Raw genomic sequence first — 22669 nt, forward strand, 5'->3', positions numbered from 1 at the left:
CGCATAGAAGAACCTGTGAAACCCTGCTTTGGCGTTAAAAATCCGGTTCGTGGAGTTAACTCAGTGGACTTTAATGTGCGAACATGTTAACACGGATGCATCGTAGTTACATCTTGCGTAGAATCTGATGATGTACACTTAATATAACTTAGTATATTTTTCTTTTTTTCCTCTAGACAGTCTTTGTCTAGAGTCCTTTTGAATTTCCTGTGTTGTCATTTTGTTTTTGCGGATATTTTTGTGTGGTAAACTGAGCCCTGCCATTCTGGTTAACGCCAGATTGGCAGGGACAAGTCCTGAGCGCTTTCACGGTCGGGTTCTGCCAGCATCCGCCACTGGAGGCTCTCTAGCACCCGTGTAACATCTCACTTCGCCATACTCATCTGGTGGATCTGATTCGCTTTGTTCATCCGTCTCTCATATCATGGAGTTGAATCGGTTCCTGAATTCATCCCGCGGAGAAGACTTCGTCGGCCCTGTTGGCGGGAAGCTCGGTGTTTCTGAACGTTGTGCTCGATGTGATCTGGGGCGAGTATTAACCCAAGGCGCTTCGGCGCATTTTCGCCATTCAACCAGTGACCTAGTTGGTGCAGCGTTCGGGGATTCTGCTGTTTTTGCTTTTGGGAACGGTGAGGTTGGAAACCGTGGATGTGCGCTCGGGAGCCGCGCTGACTCGAGACCTGCCGTCGCTTGCATACGTCATTTTCGCATTCCGGATTCATGCGGCCCTGAGGGTGGGGAGCCTGGAGTTTCTGGATGTTGTGCTCGATGTGATCTGGGGCGAGTATTAACCCAAAGCGCTTCGGCGCGTTTTCGCCGTTCAACCAGTGACCTAGTTGGTGCAGCGTTCGGGGGCTCTGTGTTTTCTGTTTTCGGGGACGCATGGATGTTCATTCTGGAAGCTGTCGTTTCGCTCACATTGGACCGTGGAGTGGATCTCCCGAACCCTCTGGATGGGTGGATGGGACGTGGAGGTGTAAATTCGGAGTCTCTGTGTGTCATGCCCGATGGGATCTGGGGCGAGTATTACTTACCCCAAAGCGCTTCGGCGCGTTTTCGCCATTCAACCAGTGATCTAGTTGGTGTGGCGTGTGGAGATTCTGAGTTTTATGCTGATATTGTTTTGTCTGACTGTCTTTAATGTTCGGTAGATTTACGAATGTTACACGTTGTCTTTATCATGCTATCATCGTACTTCACTGTACTTGTACTGTTGCTGAAATTCAGGATTGACAACAATTGTAAGTATCTGATGATATGTACTGCACTGTGAGGAGGAGTGGCCTCTCCGTTCACCCGCGCACAGGCGGCTGCTAGGTTGTTTTGCTGTTTTTGCCGTGTTTTCTCCATCTACCAGATTCTAAATCTGGTAGATTCTTCAGTTGCTAGATTTCGTCGTCTGAGCTGGATGCTTTTTCCTTTTTGCCCCGCAGCAGGGTGTGGCCGTTGATGTGATGTATTTGAGAGAGATAAAGTGTGCAGTGTGTTGGCGTTCAGTTTCCGTTTCAGTTCGCGCACAGGGGTGAACTGGCCGTTCATCCCCTGTGAGAGCACTATCATCTATGCAAGATCTATCGTTGTTACTACGATACATCCTGTATCAAGTCCTGTACAGTCAGGTTACAATTATTCTTTACAGTAGCTAGACACTCATCTGTACGTAGGGTTGTCGTCACACATTTTCACAATCACGCCGTCTTCCTGCCACAAGCACATCACGCCGAAAAGTTGCGGCCGTGATAAAAAAAATTGGATGAGTGATGGGACAGTGATGTGATGGGATGAATTTGTTTTGGTAAAAATAAAATGCCAAAGTATGGGAGAAATGCGAGAAGTTGAACAGTCGTTGACAAAATGTCATATACTTTGAGTGACTTGGTTCACCTCTGATTGGTTTGCAAAAACTTGTAACAGTTTGATACTGATGACATTGAGATTTGGCGCTATTTCATTTTGTAAAATTATTTACGAAAACGGGCGGAGATCGGGATGCTGAAGTGACCATGGTGGAAGAGATGTTAAAATTTAGTATTCGACGCAATTCGTCTACGGCTTTTTACAGAGTACAGTACCTAGGGTACTTCTCGAGAACTACTGCGGAACTGTGAGAACCATCAGATTCCGTTGCGTGCAATTTTTTGGGTTGGACTTTTGTTAACTTGTTGTAGTTTACTACAGATAGTTAGGTCGGTCAATTAACTGCCTTCATTGGCTTCTTTGCCGTAAACAGCGAGGATAAAAATTTTAAATTCATTTGCGAAAAATTGTCAGAAATTGAATAACAAATTAATAATCTATCCCACCAATCACATCGCTTCATGTTCACATTCCCATCACATCCCACCTCCGAAACCTTGGTGGGATGACAGCCCTAAATTTGTACGGGGATGGTACGGACAGACATTCACGTAGACAAGCTAGACAACTAGCGCAGCAGGTGCGCAGTTTGTTTTTGCTGTTGTGCATGCACAAAACTAAAGGTTTTCCGCTTTTACTTAAACCAAATTATGAAAGTAACATGTAATATTTTTAACATGAAAGTTATTATAGTCCTGCAAGTAATCGTGTTCGTGAAATTTGACTGACTCATTATTACATATGTTAAGTAGCTGTTATTGGGAAAGGAAACTTTCTGGGAGTATTCGTAAACAACAACAACAACAACAACTGCATGCTTTAGTCTAATGAAAACGAACTTCTTAATTGTACGTAGGTCTTCAACGCAACAGTGCCAAGAAGGCCGCTTCAGCGCACACTGAATCAAAGTTTAAACCCCGCCGTTGTTTTTATCCAGCATGCTAATAACACCAAAATAATGTGAAAATGTTGGGAAGAAGTGCTGAATAACGTAGCTCAGCTCTACGGATACTGTGATACTGCGTGCACTGCGCACCTACATGTATGTAATACTAGGAAAGTGCACTCGCTTTCGGCGGGCACTGTATAACCGAAGCGTAGGAGTAAATTAATAAATATTTTTTATCTACTTGGTATCAAAAATTTGTAAATTGAATGTTACGATTTTAAAGTATATACTATGTACCGTGTCTGTAGAGTACAACCATGAGACCGGTGAGGTCTTCCAGGCAGATCAATATTCCGGTGTTCTCGGAATATGGCAAAAGTTTTGAGTTGGATATTTTTGCCGGTCATATTGAGAAACATTGTGCAAAACTAAAGCCTACTTGGAGGGACATGTACTCGTATTTACGGTCTCAGTTACGATGAACGTCCTTCTGGGGCGGCGGATGCATGGTCTAACCGGCCGGCTATAGACGTGTGTCTGGACAATATTTAATGCAAATTCCAAATTTCTTTCTTTTCTTCAATTTTCAATTTCTTGTTTGTTTTGCTCGATCGCCATTCGAATAGATGGCGGTTACTTTTCCGGCGAAATACCAAAATATTTTCCAGATGAAGTGGCTGTAAGATGCGATTTTAGGATTATTTGCACGTTAAACTGCTGCGGCCCTCCATGAAATTGCACTACCTACGGTCAGATCAGGATGCAGCTTGGGCATGCCGGCAGTGCGCTAGTCAAACCAAGCAGCTATGAGTATATGACTATTTCCGGACTTCCAGACTTTGTGTTTCAGTTTCGTGGAGCGGTTACATTATTCAGAAGGTAATGATTTTAAGCAGCAAATAGTGCAAAGGCAAGAGAGTACCGTCGTATCGGTTACCGAAAAACCACTTTACGGTAGACACAAGCCTCGAGTACAAATGGACACTGCGCCTTTTGCCCTTTTAAGTAGGGTGGCGGTGACCGATGGACAAACACAATGCAAACTGCAAAGTATGTGTTGTGCTAAGATAGGAATACAGAAATTAATGCTTACCTTGAATTATCAAAGAGATAAATATTTCATTCTTCTAAACGCCAGTAGGCAGCACAGAATTTTGATACGGCTACCGCGCCTCTGGACACCTTATATAGAGAGATGGTGACCAGCAGACACCGCATTTTACACGCGGCCCTAGCATATACGGCCAGCCAGCATTTCTGGTTTTTGATAGTATTGGGCCCGTGCATGTGTCCGTTTCACAGTATGTGGTGACCGTAAAAAATATGCATTGGATGGCGGTAGGTGACCGTCTATGTATGCAGTTTAATAGTAGGAATACCGCGCATATGTTCATCAGATGGCGGTGACCGACAGACACCACCGTTTGCACTCGCCTTGAGTATATACGGCCAGCGCGCCTACGTGCATTTGACAGCGCAAAGACCGCGCATATGTGCATTAGATGACGGTGACCGACAGACACCACCGTTTGCACTCGCCTTGAGTATATACGGCCAGCGCGCATACGTGCATTTCACAGTAAATACGCCGCGCACACGTGCAATAGATGGCGGTGACCGACAGACACCACATTTTTCATGAACGCTGAACATAGAGGACCTTCGCTACGCTTCGGTCGAAAAAGGCATGCAGAACCGCAGTGGATTGCTTTAGCAATCTGCAAGCGGTATGCGTTCCCGTACTATGCGCCAATGAACAACAGAATTTATGCTGATCTAGAGAACATACTACATAGTAATTCAAAGCACAAGGCGCTGCCTCAAGGCTCATACTGCATGTAAAATTTCGAGGTTGTGTATTAATGCATTTAAGACCTTTTACCCAACGTTCAGATAGAACTCCTGCACAAACCATTCGTCAAAGAGATCATCGACACGGAACCAGCACTGGTAGCGTCCGGCATCGCGGCGGCTGACTTTTGTGATTCGAAGTTCCAGGCCGCACTCACAACCATCGGCAAACACCGAGTACCACGTGTCTGCTCCGTCTCGCGACTGCACGCCGTTGCGAAATAGCCCATGCTTGGACGCAAAGATCAAGTAATCCTCGCTGCGAAACAGAAACCGCTCACCAAAAGGACTCGGCACGGCGTCGAATTTCACATGGCAACGCAGCTTTACTTCGTCACCAACGGTGACGGTCATATTGGACATGGGAGGATCAAACAGTACCTCCCGCGTCATATGGGGACTAACACGGTACCTCCGAGAGGTTATCAGTTGACTGCCGTTGTACTGCAAACACTCATAGATGCCACTATGCATCTGCGAGAAGTTGAACAGCGTGATGGTGTAGATGCGGCCGCCGGAAGTCATCGGGGTGTAGGCTACCGGTGTGTACATTGGGATCGGTTCACCACACTTGGGGCGCGGGCGTAGACAGAGATTCCACGCCGCATTCCGACCTTCTTCCAAGTTGCTTGTGTTGGTTAGCTGCAGTATGCTGTTGAACTTGTACGGCGTGTAACGCTCCGTGGCTTGGTTGTCATTCCCGACGGGGCAGCGCAGCTCGACGGTGGTCCACAATGGAGCCCGGATGATGATGTCGTCAGGACTGGGTTCGTGGCTGGTGGTCAGATTAAAAAGTTGGTTCAACGATATAGGCTCAGAGTTATTCCCCTGGGAAGCGACATCGAGCTGGTGCAGAACTAAAACGCAAAGTTCAAGGCCTTAGTGAAAAGAGCCGAAAACGGCGCAGTGCGTGAACTGGCGCATGCCGCATTTTGCCATTTTATTAATGACCCACGGCCTCTGGTATGATCGTTTCAGTTGGGTAGTGAATACAAGTTAACTTTAGGTAGAAAATTTAGTGAAATTTGGCTGATAAGATTTACGTAAGGCATACTTAAGTTGAGGGATATGTTCACTTCACAACTGCAGCAAAAACAGACACAAAATTGAGTAAGATAAAATAGTGTTTGTTTGGTTTCGTGGCCGGTTCCCGACCAAAGTGTCCAACCGAAACATCTACCGAAGTAGAAAAGTGCTCGAATATACTTAATTGTATGCGGAACGTAATGTCCACCTAAATTTTGCATACCAATTAAATATATTATAATTATGTAAGTACTTCCCAAGTCGGTATGTTATGAAAAATCCTCATGATATATTAATACTGGCATGTAATGCTAAATTATGAAATTTTAAAATACATCATCGTTCCAGCCTTCCAGATGTGCATATTCGCTACACAGTACACAGTAAAGTTGACCTACTTGATACGCGATTAAGTCCTCTGTTAACCGGGCAGGTTTTGCTTAAGCAAAAGCAGCAAAAAGCTAATAACGAGTAGATTTGGCTCATGCTACTCTGTACCGGTAGGCTGTGGCAAAATTTCGCTTAAAACTTTTTTCACCGTATTTAATAAAATTATTTCCAGTGAAATCACGCTGATTTTGCGCGAAGTGTTCGATTATTATTATAAGGGAGAGAATCAAGCACCTGAGAGCAATCCCTGTACTTTCCTGCCTTTTACCCGACTGGAGATTGATACTGTGGTCGTGCACGGCTTTCACGCATCGCGCCGGATTTATCTTTGCCAGGAGGCACGAAATCGAACCGCTAACGCAATAATTTGCCCGAGTCGAATTACAAGTAGCATCAGCTGCTACCATCAAATTAGCATAACTGGGTCGGTATAAACAGTGAATACGTGTACACACGTGTCGCGTCCTACACACTTATGTGGAATAGCCCATTCAGACAAATTTTTACTACTTTGTATTTATTAACATATTTAGTTATTTGCTTTCGCTGCAATTTTGCTGTACCATGTCACCCCTCACATTATAAAAAATTTTTAGCGGAGTTCTTAGTTTTTAGACTTACTTAATTTCTGCAGCAATTTGACAGTAGTCTACTAGTCGCAACGTACATCAGTTGCTATGCCAAAGATGCTTGCAAACAGTCAGCATGTCTTGTACGTAACAGGCGGTGATCGTTGAGCTCAGTTTGGTAAAGAAAAACGTGCGCAGTAAATTTCGCCCTCGAAGTTTTATTCTGCATTCGAAAATGCTATCTGGGCTTCCACCGGGATGGTTTTGCCAGAGCGTGAACTCGATGCTGCCGGAGTGTAAGGTCGTAGCCAGATGGTTTTCAGGACATGCAGGTTTGTCGGGCAACACGTGCCCCGACAAAATGCCAACACTTTCCGTTGCGTGAGTCGTGCCCCTTTCTGCTTTTTGTTAATTCTTTCCTGGAATGATCCGGTGACTGTGACCTTACTCCTGCTTTACAGCGAAAGGGTGGTTGTTGTACAGATAAAACAAAACTGGGAGAAACACCAAGAAGTAGCGGCCACACCCATATGCAAAGGGTTACGAGAGAGGGAATCTCAGAAATTTTTCTGGCGTCTACATGTATGTCCCTCCGTTTGCGCTTGTATGTATTTTCAAGTCATTACTGCAGTTTCAAGGGTCTAAAAGCACTTAACACGACAACAATAATATTGGGATTATAATTAACTGCGTGTTTTGTTACAGGATTTGATTACGTGACTGGCTTATGCTAATAAACTGAGTAATCAGAACGATGTTAAATGAGCTAACAAAAACCACTTACAAAGTTGTATAAATGCGTACAAAAGACAAATTGTGTCAATTCTTCTACAAAATTTACCAAGTTCTTCTTCTGTACAAAGTTTATAGTTAATTATTAAATTATACCGGAACAACATTGACGACAGGCATCAGCAATTAGTCCGAGGTAGTAAAGGAAACACCTTAAAGGTGGCATGTAGCGAAGACTATAGCAATGTGCTCGCTTACCAAGAAACTGGTTAAATTGGCATTTCTAATTTCTTCATGCACACCAGAGAGAATTAAAACAAACTGACATTTCCAAACTTTTTTTACGAAGTTTATTGCCATTAATTTTGTGAAGGTGTCCAGTAATTTCGCTTCTATTTTGTTGGTTTTTGCCTTTCTGGACGCATTTTCGCCTTTTCAGACTTGCACGACTGTCTAACGATGAACACCACAACCCGTTATTTTCGTGACCTCTTCAAAAATGCTCGTGAACTGCACCACGGGAACACAGTGCTGCTACAGCGAGACGCCGAGCAGTCGTGGTGGATGGGATTTGTGCGGGACATCCAGGACGATCGTTTCCTCGTGGACTTCGATGCCAGCTGAGTTCCCGCCCAGTGGGTCCCCGCGCAGCAACTCTGGCCCCATCATTTTCTCAGCCTGAATAACGCCTGGGAAGGGTCCGCGGTGCAGGTGGCGCTGCGGACGGCCGCCGATCAACCGATGGTCTTCCGGTCGTGCACCCTCATCAAGGAAGAGAAGTACTACGGATTGCTCTGTATGGTCCGCCTGCAGGACGACGGATCGGTACATGTCGTTCACCGCAATCATCTGGTGGCGACCCTACCGTCGGACGACAGTGAATGCTTCGCAGGTCGCGGCAGCGGGTTTCTGTTCCGGCGCTACGAGGTCGCCGATCCCCTAGGACAAGCGTTAACCACCGTGGATTTCCTGGCAATTTACGTTAACCAGGTGTGCCAGCTGAAACTGAAGCCTGGCCGTGGAGTGCTCTGTGACGCCAGCTGCCCAGTGACCCATGATCAGGGTGTGGACGATATGGTGTTCACTTGCGCGGGACGGCATCAGAAGATGCAGGGAGGTCGGTATACCTTCGCTATCGGGTGCCGTGTCTTCGCGCGATTGACGGGCGAAAACACGGTCGTTTTCGTTTGCGCCGAGATGCATGGGAATGAGGAGGGTCACAGTTTGTTCTGGACCGCCGATTCCTTGCGGAGCGCACTGCGGGAGTACGTGAAGGAGGACTTGGTGGGACAGCGTCTTCGGCTGATGTTCCCTCGCTGCAGCCCCGTGCTGTATGGTGAGTGCCGACTTTCCTTTTAACGTGTACAATATAGGACCGAAACATTTATCAGATGATAGGTTCTGACGTATACTGCGCAAACAAACGTTTCCCTGTTAGCAAACTTGTCAGCTGTGAATTTGTCATCATTTTGCAGAAGCGGATCCGGTCTCCATCAACGACCTCAGCCTTCCACTGCACACGACTATCCTGTCCCAACTGGATGTGGAGTCCCAGTGGCGAGTGCGCCGGTAAGAAAGTTAGACCTGCGTTAACAATTTTCTGAAAAGGAAAAATATTTTTTAAATGGGAATAATAAATATTTTTAAATACTTTTTGAAATATATTTTTTTAAATACTTTCGTAAATATTTTTACTTAATTTCTTAAATATTTTTTAATTATTTTTAAAATAATATAATTTTTATAATATTTCTTAAAATTTTTTTATAATTTGCTTTTAGTATTTTAGCGTGTTATAAATTCTTGATATAAAACCGATTTATTTTAAGCGAAACATGACATATTTGAAAGAAACGACAGAAAGATTTATGAAAGTCTTGACAAGAATAAAGAGTGTAAACATTTTATTTTCTACACTGCATCGGATACATGCTGGAAATGTTCGATCCAGCTACCATAAATAATTTGTTTAAGTTATATTATCTTCATTTTAAAAACCGCACAAATGGTTTTAAATTTCAGTCCTGTAACTAACATGTACGATTATTGATCTTTAACGATCTTTTAGTGTGTGCACGCTGTGGTCTTGCCTTCAGTCTACGGAGAACGTGTTCAAGCAGCACATCCTGATCGACGTGCGCCCACACCGCCACGTTACCATCGCGAACGACTCCCTGCCCGGCGAATACGACACCTACCGCGACCACAAAATCCAGGCCTTACTTGGCAACAGCCTGTCGCCGTCCACCCGCTCCCTGACCCTCCGAGCGGACGGCGTGGATCTCGGTGAACGCCTGTGGATGATACAAGCGGTGATCAGCGCTCAGGGTCTCCGCCTCCCTTGGCTTCTCGTCCAGAACGGGGGCGGCAGTTTCCTCCGGGACCCCAATGTCTCTTTTCTCTCCATCTGCCACGGACCGCCCAACGGGGCCCTGCAGTGCCTGAACGTGTCGGAAGTGCTGACGGTGTGCGAGCAGCTGGTGTTGATGGATTACGACGTGTCCGCCGCCCTGATCGGGTCGGTGGTCAATATCATGCACTGCGGTCACGAGTGGGAGGTGTTCGACCGGGAGAGCGGGTTTATGCGCCGCAACTGGGCGTCCTGTTCGCCCGTCGTCATTCCGCGGTTGCAGTTTCGGCACACAGAGACCTCCGCGGACCAGCTGCGGGGGTTCCTGGCCGCGGTGGATGAACAGTGTCCGGCCGTTAGTCGCGAGGTTCGGAAAAAGATTACGGCAGTGTACGCGCGTTGGATGAAGGACTATCCGGGCCAGTGGGGCGGTATGCGCATGTTCCTGCAGCTGTAAGTCGCGTCATATTTTTTTAAATACAATTTTCAAATTTTGATTAAAATTAGAATATGAATTTTTTTCGTACAATGTCGGACACAATTTTTGTGAATTAACAACTTTTGTTCAGTACGATGAAAGTATGTATACTTCGACGTTTTTCGCATTTCGCACAATTTCGCGAAATATGAGTTTACGCGCCGGAAACCGGAAACACGGTATTGTTGCTTTATTCCACATTTAAAAAATGTGTATTAGTACTTAGTCAGTACTCCCGAGTGATTATAAAACTTGATAATTTTTATTAATCTCCTGTGCAAGCTTGTATAAATCGAACAGTTTTCACGAATACTTTTAGTTTTCTTAACGTCGGATGATGATCGGCATTTGGCATAATGACGATCATGAGGTGATGTCTTAAAAAATTAATTTGATATTTCATAGGTTTAACTGTCTGCGCGCCGACGACATTCCACAGCGCTGGCAAGGGATGGATTTGCGTCAACTGCAGGCTGCCTCGCTGACCAAGGTGACCTTTGCCGCGCTGAATGCATGCTACAGACGCTGAAGGGAGCCGACACTTCGCTGCAAGCGGTTTTGGATGGTGTTGCTGCTAGTTAACCTTTACCGAATCGTAGCTCCTTTCGGAGCATGTAACTCATTTTAATCTAATCCACATGGCATATCCCTCCTGGAAGCCGTTTTATCCAGAGTATCCTGATTTGTAATAATACTATTATTGATGATTCATTCGTTTAGTTTCTAACGATGACGACCATGACTCCATGAGTTTTCTTATTAGTATTCTGTAATTATATGGCCTCGGTTGGCAGTTATATGGCCTGTAATTATATTTCGCCAATTTCGGCATATACCTATCCGGCATCTAATTCTACAGTAGTTGATTCAAAGCAACTGTTAGAAAATGCAGTATTTCTGTGGTTATGTATTGACGGTGTGACCAATTATTATCTTATACCAGTGCACACTTCTTTGCTGACTTGTGAGAAGAGCAGCTAGTTTGAATTGTTAGAATTTCTAGCAGCCAGTTTGAATTGTTAGCAGATCGGCTAACAGCATTAAAAAGGATTAAATGGATCCCATTGGCAAATATAATCAACACGTTAATTTTTATCGACTGAACACCGTTGCCCAAAACAAGCAGGACAATCGCACTTGGTTGTGAACTGAATGGTCATCAACTTTGTTCGAGTAATTAACAAAACCCTTTACCCGCAAGCAGTACTGATTTTCGTACTTTAAGATTGAGGATCACAAGCAGACCATATTACCTGAGACTACATAGGTATTTCCAGATTTACTGGATGTAATGATTATTACCGTCGAATAATTACGGTGCAGCTATTGATGTCTTTTCCAATAGGTCATCACTCACATACAATTAATACTATTAGGTACTACATACTAGTGACTGCATCCTGAACAACTTGAGAAACATACGCAATTTACGGCATTCGTCTAATTAAACAAAAAAATTAATAATAATTTTATGGTCACTATTTTCCCGGTTAAAAAGTACATATTTGTACTAGGACAAAAAATGCCTGGAAAGAATAAAAATGGCGGTTAGCAGACAAAATTGTGTCTTACAGGATAAAAACGCAACAATTTAAGGGGTATTGTGAATCGCACGTATCACGTGTCACCAAACGTTCGAAAAAAAGTGCTGAAAATACTATCATTGACACAAAAACTTTTAATAGGGATGTGTTATTATTATTTATGAGTTTTGTTAGGCCGCAACCAATAAAAAACAGTGGAGGTTCGCATTGCTGTTCAAGGAGCACCACATCACGCAAAAATTTCTGTCATCATCGCGATGAACACCGGCTGTACGGTGACGATGCTATGGCAACACCACAAAAAAAAAACAGTGAGAGTAGCTTGTGTAGTTCCTCGCAAGGCAAAGGCAGAAATAGGGATAGTCATCGGTCCGTGCCCTTTTGCTCAACGTTCAGATAGAACTCCTGCACAAACCATTCATCAAAGAGATCATCGACACGGAACCAGCACTGGTATCGTCCAGCATCGCGTCGGTTGACGTTGCTGATGCGAAGTTGCAGGCCACATTTACAACCATCGTCAAAGATTGAATACCACGTGTCCGCGCCGTATCGCGACCCCACCCCGTTGCGAAACGGACCATGGTCAGACGCGTAAATCAAATACTCCTCGCGGCGCAACAGAAACCGCTCCCCAAACGGATGCGGCACAGCGTCGAATTTCACATAACAGCGCAACTTGACCTCCTCCCCGACGGTGACGGTCATATTGGACATGGGCGGATCGAACAGCGTCTCCCGCGCCATGCGGGGACTAACGCGGTACCTCCGGGTGGTCACCAGCTGAGTGCCGTTATACTGCAGACACTCATACACGCCGCTGTGCGTCTGCGAGAAGTTGAAAAGGGTGATGGTGTAGAAGCGGTCTCCGGGAGTCATCGGGGTGTAGGCTACCGGTGTGTAAACCTGGATCAGTTCCCCACACTGGGGTCGCGGGCGTAGGCAGATATTCCACATCACATTCCGGTCGTCTTCCAAGTTGGTCGTGTTGGGAGATTGCAGCACACCGTTGAACTTGTATGGCGGATCTTGCGTCGGGGCTGGGTAGTCGTCCCCGGCGGGGCAGCGCAGCTCGACGGTGGTCCACAATGCAGCTCTGATAATGATGTCATCAGGACTGGGTTCGTGGCTGGAGGTTAGGTTAAACAACTTGTTCAACGATATCGTATCGGTTATGTTCCCTTGGGTAGCTTCGTCCAGCGTTTTCAGAACTGCAATGAAAAACGCGCAGTACCGGAAAGGCGGAACTTTGACTGGTACAGAAAACCGCAGTTCGCACTAACATAAGATAGTTCTCTGTACAAAATTATGAAGCGATCATGGACGAACTCTCTGAGAACTTTGCGGTTTCCAAAATTTCTAGCGAGAATGAACACTAGAGAGAATCTAAACCTGGCTTTATACAAATATTCTCACGGTTCTCATTTTACCGATGTCCGAATTCCCAGTTAAACGGTGTCGCAATGCTAAAGCGCGTGTAGCCGGAAAAAAGATTTGCGCTGTCAATGAAAAAGGTTTACATATCAAAGGTGCCGCCGGCAGAAAGGCTTACGCTGCCAAGGGAAGATGTTTACGTATCAATGGAAAAGGTTTACGTAGCGTAAAGTGACGTAAACCTTTCTGCCGCACCATGTGCCGGCATAATTTATTGCCCTCACCCAACAGACTGTACTGTCAAGAATTTTTTCGCGTTTGTGTTGACCTGAGCCACTTTCGCGGTAGTTGGCGGGTTTCCTTAGAATGTTGTTCTTCGTCCAGTCTGAATGCTGAGAGTCACTACTTTTCTAGAATTAATTAACGATCTAGTTCTGCCACTGGTTGGAACACCAAAGCACAGTGGCTCTGAATGGCCATAGTGGTGTCATTGTCGGATCAATGGATGCCGCCAGCAGTCCGGCAGAAAAGTTTACGCGGCGCCTTTGATCGGAAGCCTTTAACCCGTAAACCTTTCTGGCAGCTACAAGCGGGTGTTAACCGCAGTTGTGAACTGATTGAACAAACTTAGTCGAAAATTCTTGCTGTGTTCCACTGTTTGTATACCGGAAACACGCATAATTATTAAAACGATGCTTTTGTCATTGTGGCATTGTGCAAAGGCTCGAAAAAATTAGGTGGAGAGATCTCACGGCGAAAGTGTTCAGGCTGGACGCTCCCGGCCGCATCTTTCCCATAGCGTTTTCACCGTCTGAATGTTCAATATCTGGATGTTGTGGTAATGTACGGTTGCAGTTGCAGATGATGACCTAGTTGTTATTGTTGTTGATTCCCAAATTTTGGAAATTAAATAGCCGCTGTAAAAGAAATACCGCTGCGCATTGGTATCGGCGCTTAAGAACTCACTTGACTGACGATTGAGTCCTTTGTTAACCGGACATGTTTTGCTTAAACAAAAACAGCACATAACGAGCATTGAAGACACATGACTCATGCTGCTGCGAAGTCGCAAGGGCAACGAAATTTTCACCGAAAATAATTATACGTTAAAAGTCGAGCTTAGTAGGCAAAGTGCCGCGAAGCCCTGTATTAAAATCGGTCTATATACACAGCGTATGTGATTCACACTGTCACGTTTCCGATTGACTACAGAAATTATAATTAATTTTAATAACATTCAGTACAACAGAACATAATAAGAAGCTGTATTATGTTTGTTAGACTGCCAATTTTCGAACCGCGTAAATCGAACTGTATTAGTTGCCATGTCAACTATGCTACATCATGTGCTCATACGCTGTTTCCATTAATCAAGTCTACGATACAACGCAGTCTGATTTTGCTACAGCAGACAAGTATTTCGCAACCGGCCTCCAACAAATCCGTTGTGACACCTGGTTAATATTTTCTTGTTGAAACGACCTTAGTACTCCAGACAACGCGATCCTGCCCATTGTGTGACATTTTTCTGCTCATCTAACAGAATTTTCGCGAACAGTCGCTACTTTCGTCACACTGACGCTACAACACCCCACCGGTTTCCGGAACCGTTAAGGTCATGCGTCACTGTTAAGCCACTGCCCGTTTTCCACGTCGTTCTTCGGTGTTCGTCCAACTAAGGTGTGGCCGATGCTGGAATTGTGGTAAGATCCCCACACATGATACCGGCTTTTTAACCACAGAAATATAACCTTGATCACCGCCGCGTAATCAGCAGCCAGCGATCAGCAGGCACTACTGTTCGTTGTCAGCGCGACGCTGAAAAACACCGCTTATCACTGCTGCACATCGCCTATGCTGTCAGCGTTAACGTGAAATTGACTGGCGCGCGTTTCCGTGCATCCTCGTAGGAATTCCAGCTTAAAGCGCTGACTGGCTGCAGTGCGTGTGTTTCACTTCGAAGTCTTCGTGAGTCAAAACAGAGTTGTTGTTTGCGTTGTTCGACGGACATATTTATGCCGTGTGGAAGTGGAGCGAACGGTCCATAGTTTTTGCGTTTTGGTGTTCTTGACTTTATTTTGCCGGACGTTGAAGGCGCGTTCTGGATGTAAACAGCGGTTGAACAGAGATTGCAGTGATTTGTATTTTTAAAGTGGAGATATTCTCGCGGTGAGACATTTTGTTGTCAGTCTGGTTTGGTGCGCAACTGAAGGAAAATTTTCAACATGGAATTAAGAATTGTTCGATTGTTTCTCTCTTCTGTGTTTCTTGCGGCTTGTGTCCATGGAGCTTTATACTACGAATATCCCGAAAGTGAGTGCCATATTTTATTAAATATAATTTCGTTTATTTTATTTTAAAAAATTTGCTTTCTTTGTCAGTTTTTGTGTATAATAATTCCAAGCAATTTTATGGTGAATGAAAGCATATAATTCCAAAATACAAATAATAATTTTTGAATCCGTCTGATAATAACTTTAACCAGTTATTATTGGTAGATGATAATTTGAATAAATGAATAATAGTCACGCTTTCTTAATAATCAGTAGGAATTCAGTTTGAATTCATTAACGCTGATCTGTCTGATCCTATCATTTGTCTTTAAGTATGATTTTGAACTCCAGTATAAATATTTACTTTATGAACAAAATCGAGTTGTTAATGGTTGTGTAACGCTAGAAAATGTCTACCACAAAATTATTAAATCATCGAATTAAGTTAAAAATTTACTCTAATTTACCTTGTAAATTTTGAACTTACAACTAATCGGATTTGTTAAAAATTTAATTATTAAAATTATTGGCATAATTTGTTGTAGTCCGGATGGAGCAGTACTGCGATCAGACGGTCTACCTAACCTGTCCCGACAGCGACAGTTCCAGCGGACGAGCGGGAAAGCTGCACTTTTGGATTGTGCCGCTGGAGAACTGCTCGGTCAGTGTACAGACCAGTTACTGCTCGACGCCGCATGCCGTCTACTTTAACATACCGTAAGTACTCGTACTTCCATTAATTTTGCGATACTTTCTATCCGCAAACAGCGGTCGATGACGTCCACACTGGTGCTTAATCAAAGTGCGATCTTGTCCAGTAAAGCAGAGTGCAAATCGAGATTTTAGCGACGCACAGACAGCCGCAGTCGCCGTTAGTACCGCCTAATTAAAAAAAATTATTTGTGTAACAGGTCAAAATGACACTGTTTTTCGAATATGCATCTTATTTTAGAATGAAAACACAATATGTAATTTACGGGCATTATTGTATAGATTATTCCCAGTTTATTCCCAGTTTTTTTCACATCTCATAATTTTTTTGGCCACATAAATACAAATAATATTTATTTTTTTATTTTTTTACTATTTTTGTTGATGCAAAATTTACTAACGTGTACTTCACGTACATTTTCAATGAGGATTTCTTTTGAATTAGGCGTTCGGATTTGGCCATGGAGGATTTCCTGGAGGTGTACGAGAATGTGCAGACCGGCAGCCGCGGTACCCTTATTAAGCGAATCCCAGGTGGTTCCAGCCCGCGCAGCCGTGAGCCGAATTCGGTGGCGCAGCTGTTGACATCGTACAGCAACAAACAGCGTCTCACCTTCAACCTGTACATTGAACCGAAAACGGCCCGCAACTACTCGCACGAAGTGGTCTTCGATTATACCATCGTTAAAAGTACGCGCTTATAAAACAGCTAAAAATTAATAAGTCTTCGTACGTTTACGTACGTTTATTGTTTATAAAACATACGTACGTACGTTTATAAAACGTTTTTCTAATTATTATAAAAAATTTTAAGTATTATTTAAAAGCTGAAAACAATGTATATAACTGATGACAAACAGAGTCCAGTCTAAACAGCCAACACGTACTCTTTTTAACCCTTTTCACTAAATCTAGCGAATTTTCAAACTTGTTTATTCTATTATTTTTGTAAAATAAAATGTGATTTATTTTATCGTGCCAAGAGTTAGTGGAAATGTGCGACATAATCATTATACACATAATTTAAAAAAGTAATTTAAATACAGTGAAGTACTGCGTAATAATTAATAAAGTATTAATTTTGCTAAGGTATAAATTGTTGCTTTTAAGGAATCAGTTAGAACCGTATTAAATTTGTAAGAAGATTCCATTATTTTCGATCGGTATTCTAATAAAGAACTTTCTTAGGTTTTCTTAACGGCTGTTAACGAATATTTTTTCGTGGTATTGCAGATGTGACCGGACCGAGCGAAACCTACTGCCGCGCCCTGAAAGGTTACATCCACAGTGACATCATCTGCGTGGACAGCAGCGACGACCGGCTGAACTGCCCGGTGGCCTACTATCCCACCACCGGCATCTCCAACCGCGCTTTCCGCCAACAGACATGCAGTACGTCTCCCTTATTTTCATAGAACACACTCCCGTATCACCCTGCCAATTACCCCGTAAACACGATCATTTTCATATAATTGTTATATAACCACAGATAATTGCTGATGACTATCAAGCACTACAGTTTAAAGTGTAGGGTGTTTTGAAGAATGTGTTGCTTAATCGGTGACTGATCTGTATTAGGTTCCAGTACGCGACTGGGTACAACGCGACGAGGCGGCTATACCGGTTCATCGTATACCACTACCGATGCGCCTAGACGCGACGGCGACCAGACTACGCGCTCGTATTACGGATCACCGCAGGAGGCCCATATTGACCGGTCGTTCGATGGTACGCAGTACAATCGAGTAATAACTTGTTGGTTGCTATAAAAAAACGAAAAATTTACGAAAACACTTATAAAAAATTGAATAAAATGAATGAAAAATATGCATATAATAAAAAATAAAATTTACTACAGACACAAAAGGCTATCGGTAAAAATATCAAAATAATACAGTAGAACAAATAAAAGAATTAAAAGTGATATAAAAAATACAGCATATTAATTTTCACCAGAATTTAAATTTCGAACTACTTGAAAATTTTAGAAACTTCAGTCGTTATACCAAGTAACATTATTTTTGGTTAAGCGACAATTTGTTCAGATTTCGAGAACGTCAGAGAACGTTGCATGGCTAAGTGATGATGGCTTTAAGAGGTCGCATCGCATGCATTTTGCCATCTCTCCCGATCTAGCCACATAATCAGCTATTTTAGGTTACTTAAAATTTTAGTTTTGCATATTCTGCAGCGGGTTATCCAAAAAGATATTAATTTCTACACAGATTTTATTTTATAAATGTCTTTAATCGGTGCAGTAGTAATTACGGTGATTTTATTAGCAAGTACAGATGATTTTTAATAATTTACCTATTACGCGAATTAATGCCGGTGTTTCTTATATAGAGCTGAAAAGCCTGAGCATAGCGGCCATCTTCCTGCTGCTCGTTATCGGCGTTCTGCTCAGCGTCTTCCTGACCATCTTCATTATGCGGCTGGCCGGCAAGCCTCTCCCCTTTATTGGGCCATACCGGAGGCCGGTAGGCGGTGACCGTAACGGGGATTCTAATCCGCTGTGGGATCCCAGCGGCAGCACTCCCGACAAATTCTAAGTTGTTACATAAATCTTGTAGTCAGCCTCTTGTCAGCGGTTATGCTGACCCTGTTTCGTTGCCTTGTTAGATTGCTGTCTTTCCGTATTCTGTGTATTATCAAGTTGCCATGTTGAGCCAAGAGGCGAACCTTTCATGGAAAAAGGGTGCACTGAATCTGTATTTTGTTAGTATTTAATGTTTATATTTCAGTTGCGGGAATAAACTCACTGCGAACTCACAGAATTGCATAATTTGTATACACAGCCCAGCTAATATTTCCATCATGGTTGTGGGCGTTGCACGATAACTTATTTCCCTGTTTTCGTGTTCATCACCATTGACCGCTGGCGTATTTGAGTGTCAAACAAGTATCTCTGCTAAGCTATTAGGCCTTTGCAGACGGTATATGCTGAGTTGTACATCCGCCATAGTTGTATTGTGCAAAAATAGCGTTATGGCTTTAGCTGAAAACAAAAGGTACTGGTGTTCAGAAAACGGTGATTTTCCGAAAAAAAGCAGAAAAAAGGCCAATTCCGGTGCTTTTAGATATGGTTTTGGTGAAGCAGAGAAATCCTGTTTCCGTGCGTGCGATCGGCGTGGACGACCAATAAACCTCAACTTGATATTCTGCACTGTCTGAAACTGAATAAAACATTGCGAAATGTGGGACAGAAAATATTGTATGCATGTTCTAAGCGGCAACAGCCAGTGCAGATATACATACACACTAATACGCTCATCAAAATGATTAAATTTTGCATAATACAGTAATTAAGTATTATGATCTCGTTGCTATATTTGTTTCGGTGACAGAGATCTGATAACGAATTTGCCGTGCCAGAGCCATTTTACAAACGCTTTATACATTAAACTGTAAGAATACTGATACTCACCCCATACTAGCCGATTTACACGTAATAACTAATAAGGATGCATTCTGGGATCTGAAGAACTGGTAGTTATCATAAAAATAATAGTGGCCATGTACAGATACTGTATTGGCACTGATTGTCGTTTTGGTGGCAGTTGGAAATACGTATGGAAGTAATCGTTTTGCACTGCCACTGCCAGCATATTCTTGTAAGTTGTAAGTATTTGCCTAGTCAACCTCAATGAGTAGTGGATGGGGGATTCGCTGCACTGCGTAGTCAGACGGTCGGTGTGGCCCTGACCTTTCCCTATTTTTCTGATTGCTGCATTTATCAGAGTAAGCGCTTTATGATACTTAATTATGGTATGGCAGATACACCTCACAGAAGAAATGAATGAAATTCTAAATACAAACACCTAAAATTATTATTACGCATAGGATTACCTAAAGGAAAAAACTGCAGATAACAAAAACGGTGATGTAGCAAATTAGCACCGTCGCGGGAAACAGTAAATCCGATGGATCTATTGATCCGTTTTGATATATGAAGAATAATGAATACAGCAGCGCATACAGCATAAATACACAACAAGAAAACCGGAAAGATCATGAGATTGCTAAATTTAATCATGAACCGAATGATATCATCATAATCCGCACACGGATTGTACTCGTAAATTTCTTTACCGTGGGATATGCCGAGAACAGAATTTTCAGTGGTAGTTGAAAACTCTTGCGCTATCCGTCGCATTTTAATCGCAACGGGTCCGATGGCGGCAGCAAATGCTACCGTAACAAAAAGACACGAGGCATACTGAATGATGTTGTATATCAAAGTTATAAACTGAACGATCGTTACGTTAAATGCTAATGTTGTAAATGGCACGCCATAGTACGCTGCGTCATCATATAACCAGTCTACAGAATCTTCTGATGTAATAAGTGCTACCATGCATTCGCCACCGGCGAGAAGGACGGCTAACACCACGACCAGCCCGCACCTTTTTCGTGCAAGGGTGCCAAATGCGCCTTTTGGAAGCGAAAGCGCGCGTTCAAATCTCTCGCCGGTATCTCCTAATCGTACCATCGAAAACATGGATAAAACCATCAAGAAGCAGGGCATTAAGAAAAGCGCTATTTTAAACGCCAGTGTCACAAATGCAAAATACGACCTTCTGCATAAATTCACACTATCCCGCACGCTGTGAACAACATACAACAGAACACCACGCAAAAGCAGTACAGGCTGTACAGCCATCTCTTTCTAAACATGCTGATTAGACAAGCTCCAATATGCGACTTAGATCGGGAGCGGCCAATGCGTTCCAAAACACCGTTTACCCACTGAAGCAGCATTATGATTAGTGAATCTATGGCCGCTATTTTTACGGATAGCCTGGTTAGGACACGTTACAACACACTAGGTGGAAATGCAAAAATTAAGATAAAACATCAGGTATATGGAAAATGATTTTCCTGGGATTGGCTGGAACGTCAGCTGATATGAACAAATATGCTGGCAGGGAATGTTTATTTTGGCTCGGTAGAGAGGCAAACCGTTTATGGTGTAGACTTACACATGCTAGAAATTAAACAGCTATCATTTCGGGAGCCGCCGTGTACGTATCGACATCGACAGCTGTGAAAAGCTAAGGATAGCCTGGATTCTGGAATGAAGTATTGCATCATTTTGCAGTTACCGGCTTTGCAGTTTTCAATCTGTAACCTATTCTTTGCTATTCCAAAAGTTTTCCACGACGTGTGCCTACAGTGATTGTGGTAGACGAGACAAAGAATCAGCAAAAGCCTGAAAGATCCCGACCACTTGGAAGCACGTCTGCCATTTGTTTGGAGCTGCAACCGCTCAGTTGTAACGTCATTTGACGAAATCCCGCAAATTTTCTCATTAACCCGTTCCACACTATGCGTGTTAGACCGACATGGTGGAGGACTTCTTCTCTCTTATTCGTAACTATGGTCATAGGTTGGTTTTAATGCTTTTGTTTCAAAGAACAGATGTTAGACTACAGTTTGCAATGTATAACCTTTAACTCCCTCATGTCCGTAAGGTCCACGGAGTGGCCAAACATGGTCAAAACTGACCAAACGGAGTTCTCTGAGGTCCTGCTTCCCTTTACAGCCAACTCCACATCAGATAATTCCCAGAAAAATTATGAAAGAAGTAACTGCTAAGCTCTATGCAAAATTGAAGCGTAGTTTAGAGAAAAAACGTTCACTGGTCAGTGCTGGTCAACTGAAAATACCATGTCGGTTTTGACACGGTTGGACACGGTACTAAATAATTATTATTCTTCAAAAATTCATATCCATTGATAGAAGCATCGTACACGGTACAATAAACAATCAAAAGAAAGCCCATAAATTGTTGTATTAACTGACTGGACCTGCTACGGCTGTTTTGAGCACGTTACCTTTTAACCCGAGGGAGGACCGGGAATTTGGTTGTTGTTTTAATGTTTAAATTCTAACGATTACGTAGGGTGTCAGCGCGTGCATTTTTTGTTATTTGGGCGGCTATTGCCAATAAATCGTAAAAAACTGACTGGACCATAATGGTCAACGAAGTGACCACTGGTCAGCACAGACCGGATACCTGAAAACTGTAGTTTTTGACTAAACGCCATTAAAATGAATGTAAAAAAAATGCAGAACAGTTTTGTAATGACTGCCCTCGGTATCTCCGAAATGGCTATGACCCGTACTATCTACAACATAACCGCATAAACGACTGAACGTCGGATCGGAATAGTTGCGTGAACGGCTATTATATTGGCTGTACAGTGCATTTGCTTGTGTGCGGAGTGCTATTATTGGCAAAATGCCTCGTCCTTCGAGCTGGCTACTCCATTGTTCATCAAACAATTCGTATATTCTTTGCAAATTTTATCTTAATTAAACAGTAGCAGTGAGTGAGAGGTCCGGTAAAAGTTATGTATCTCGCGTTAATACTCGGCTAGTGACGCTTGTGCCCTTGCATCAAGCACACATTTTGACCTTCCGGTCCATGAGCCCTCATACGGCATGCCTTGTAACTTGTAGAAATCAATTTGTGCGACGCTGAGAATATAACGCAGATTTGAAGTAACTTAGAAGTCTTGTTTTCTTTTCTAAATACCGAAATTTGTTGTTTTGTACATGTGCTGACGCAAGTTTATATAACAGGCTTGGCAGAACTTTACTGGCCTCGATGTTAAGTTTA

General features: G+C 43.3%; 4 protein-coding genes across 4 annotated transcripts; 2 read left to right on the forward strand and 2 right to left on the reverse strand.

Annotated features, from left to right (window-relative positions):
• Positions 1–4618: 4618 nt before the first annotated feature.
• Positions 4619–6156, reverse strand: LOC129588854 (uncharacterized). Its single transcript, XM_055483251.1, has 2 exons — positions 6022–6156; positions 4619–5454 (listed from the first exon to the last, which is right to left on the reverse strand). The coding sequence occupies exons 1-2, from the start codon at positions 6107–6109 to the stop codon at positions 4625–4627; spliced, it is 918 nt and encodes a 305-aa protein (XP_055339226.1). The 5' UTR covers positions 6110–6156; the 3' UTR covers positions 4619–4624.
• A 1485-nt stretch (positions 6157–7641) lies between these two features.
• Positions 7642–11137, forward strand: LOC129588828 (uncharacterized). The gene is made up of 4 exons (XM_055483221.1): positions 7642–8650; positions 8790–8883; positions 9383–10117; positions 10548–11137. The coding sequence occupies exons 1-4, from the start codon at positions 8056–8058 to the stop codon at positions 10669–10671; spliced, it is 1548 nt and encodes a 515-aa protein (XP_055339196.1). The 5' UTR covers positions 7642–8055; the 3' UTR covers positions 10672–11137.
• Positions 11138–11848: 711 nt separating this feature from the next.
• Positions 11849–14238, reverse strand: LOC129588844 (uncharacterized). Its single transcript, XM_055483242.1, has 2 exons — positions 14027–14238; positions 11849–12897 (listed from the first exon to the last, which is right to left on the reverse strand). The coding sequence occupies exons 1-2, from the start codon at positions 14112–14114 to the stop codon at positions 12050–12052; spliced, it is 936 nt and encodes a 311-aa protein (XP_055339217.1). The 5' UTR covers positions 14115–14238; the 3' UTR covers positions 11849–12049.
• A 285-nt stretch (positions 14239–14523) lies between these two features.
• LOC129588727 (uncharacterized) lies at positions 14524–18821 on the forward strand. Its single transcript, XM_055483084.1, has 6 exons — positions 14524–15373; positions 15879–16050; positions 16490–16734; positions 17278–17436; positions 17623–17772; positions 18391–18821. The coding sequence occupies exons 1-6, from the start codon at positions 15286–15288 to the stop codon at positions 18594–18596; spliced, it is 1020 nt and encodes a 339-aa protein (XP_055339059.1). The 5' UTR covers positions 14524–15285; the 3' UTR covers positions 18597–18821.
• The last annotated feature ends 3848 nt before the right edge of the window (positions 18822–22669 follow it).

The sequence above is a fragment of the Paramacrobiotus metropolitanus genome, unplaced genomic scaffold, assembly GCF_019649055.1.
Source record: "Paramacrobiotus metropolitanus isolate TYO unplaced genomic scaffold, Prichtersi_v1.0 Parri_scaffold0000031, whole genome shotgun sequence".
Lineage (NCBI taxonomy): Eukaryota > Metazoa > Tardigrada > Eutardigrada > Parachela > Macrobiotidae > Paramacrobiotus > Paramacrobiotus metropolitanus.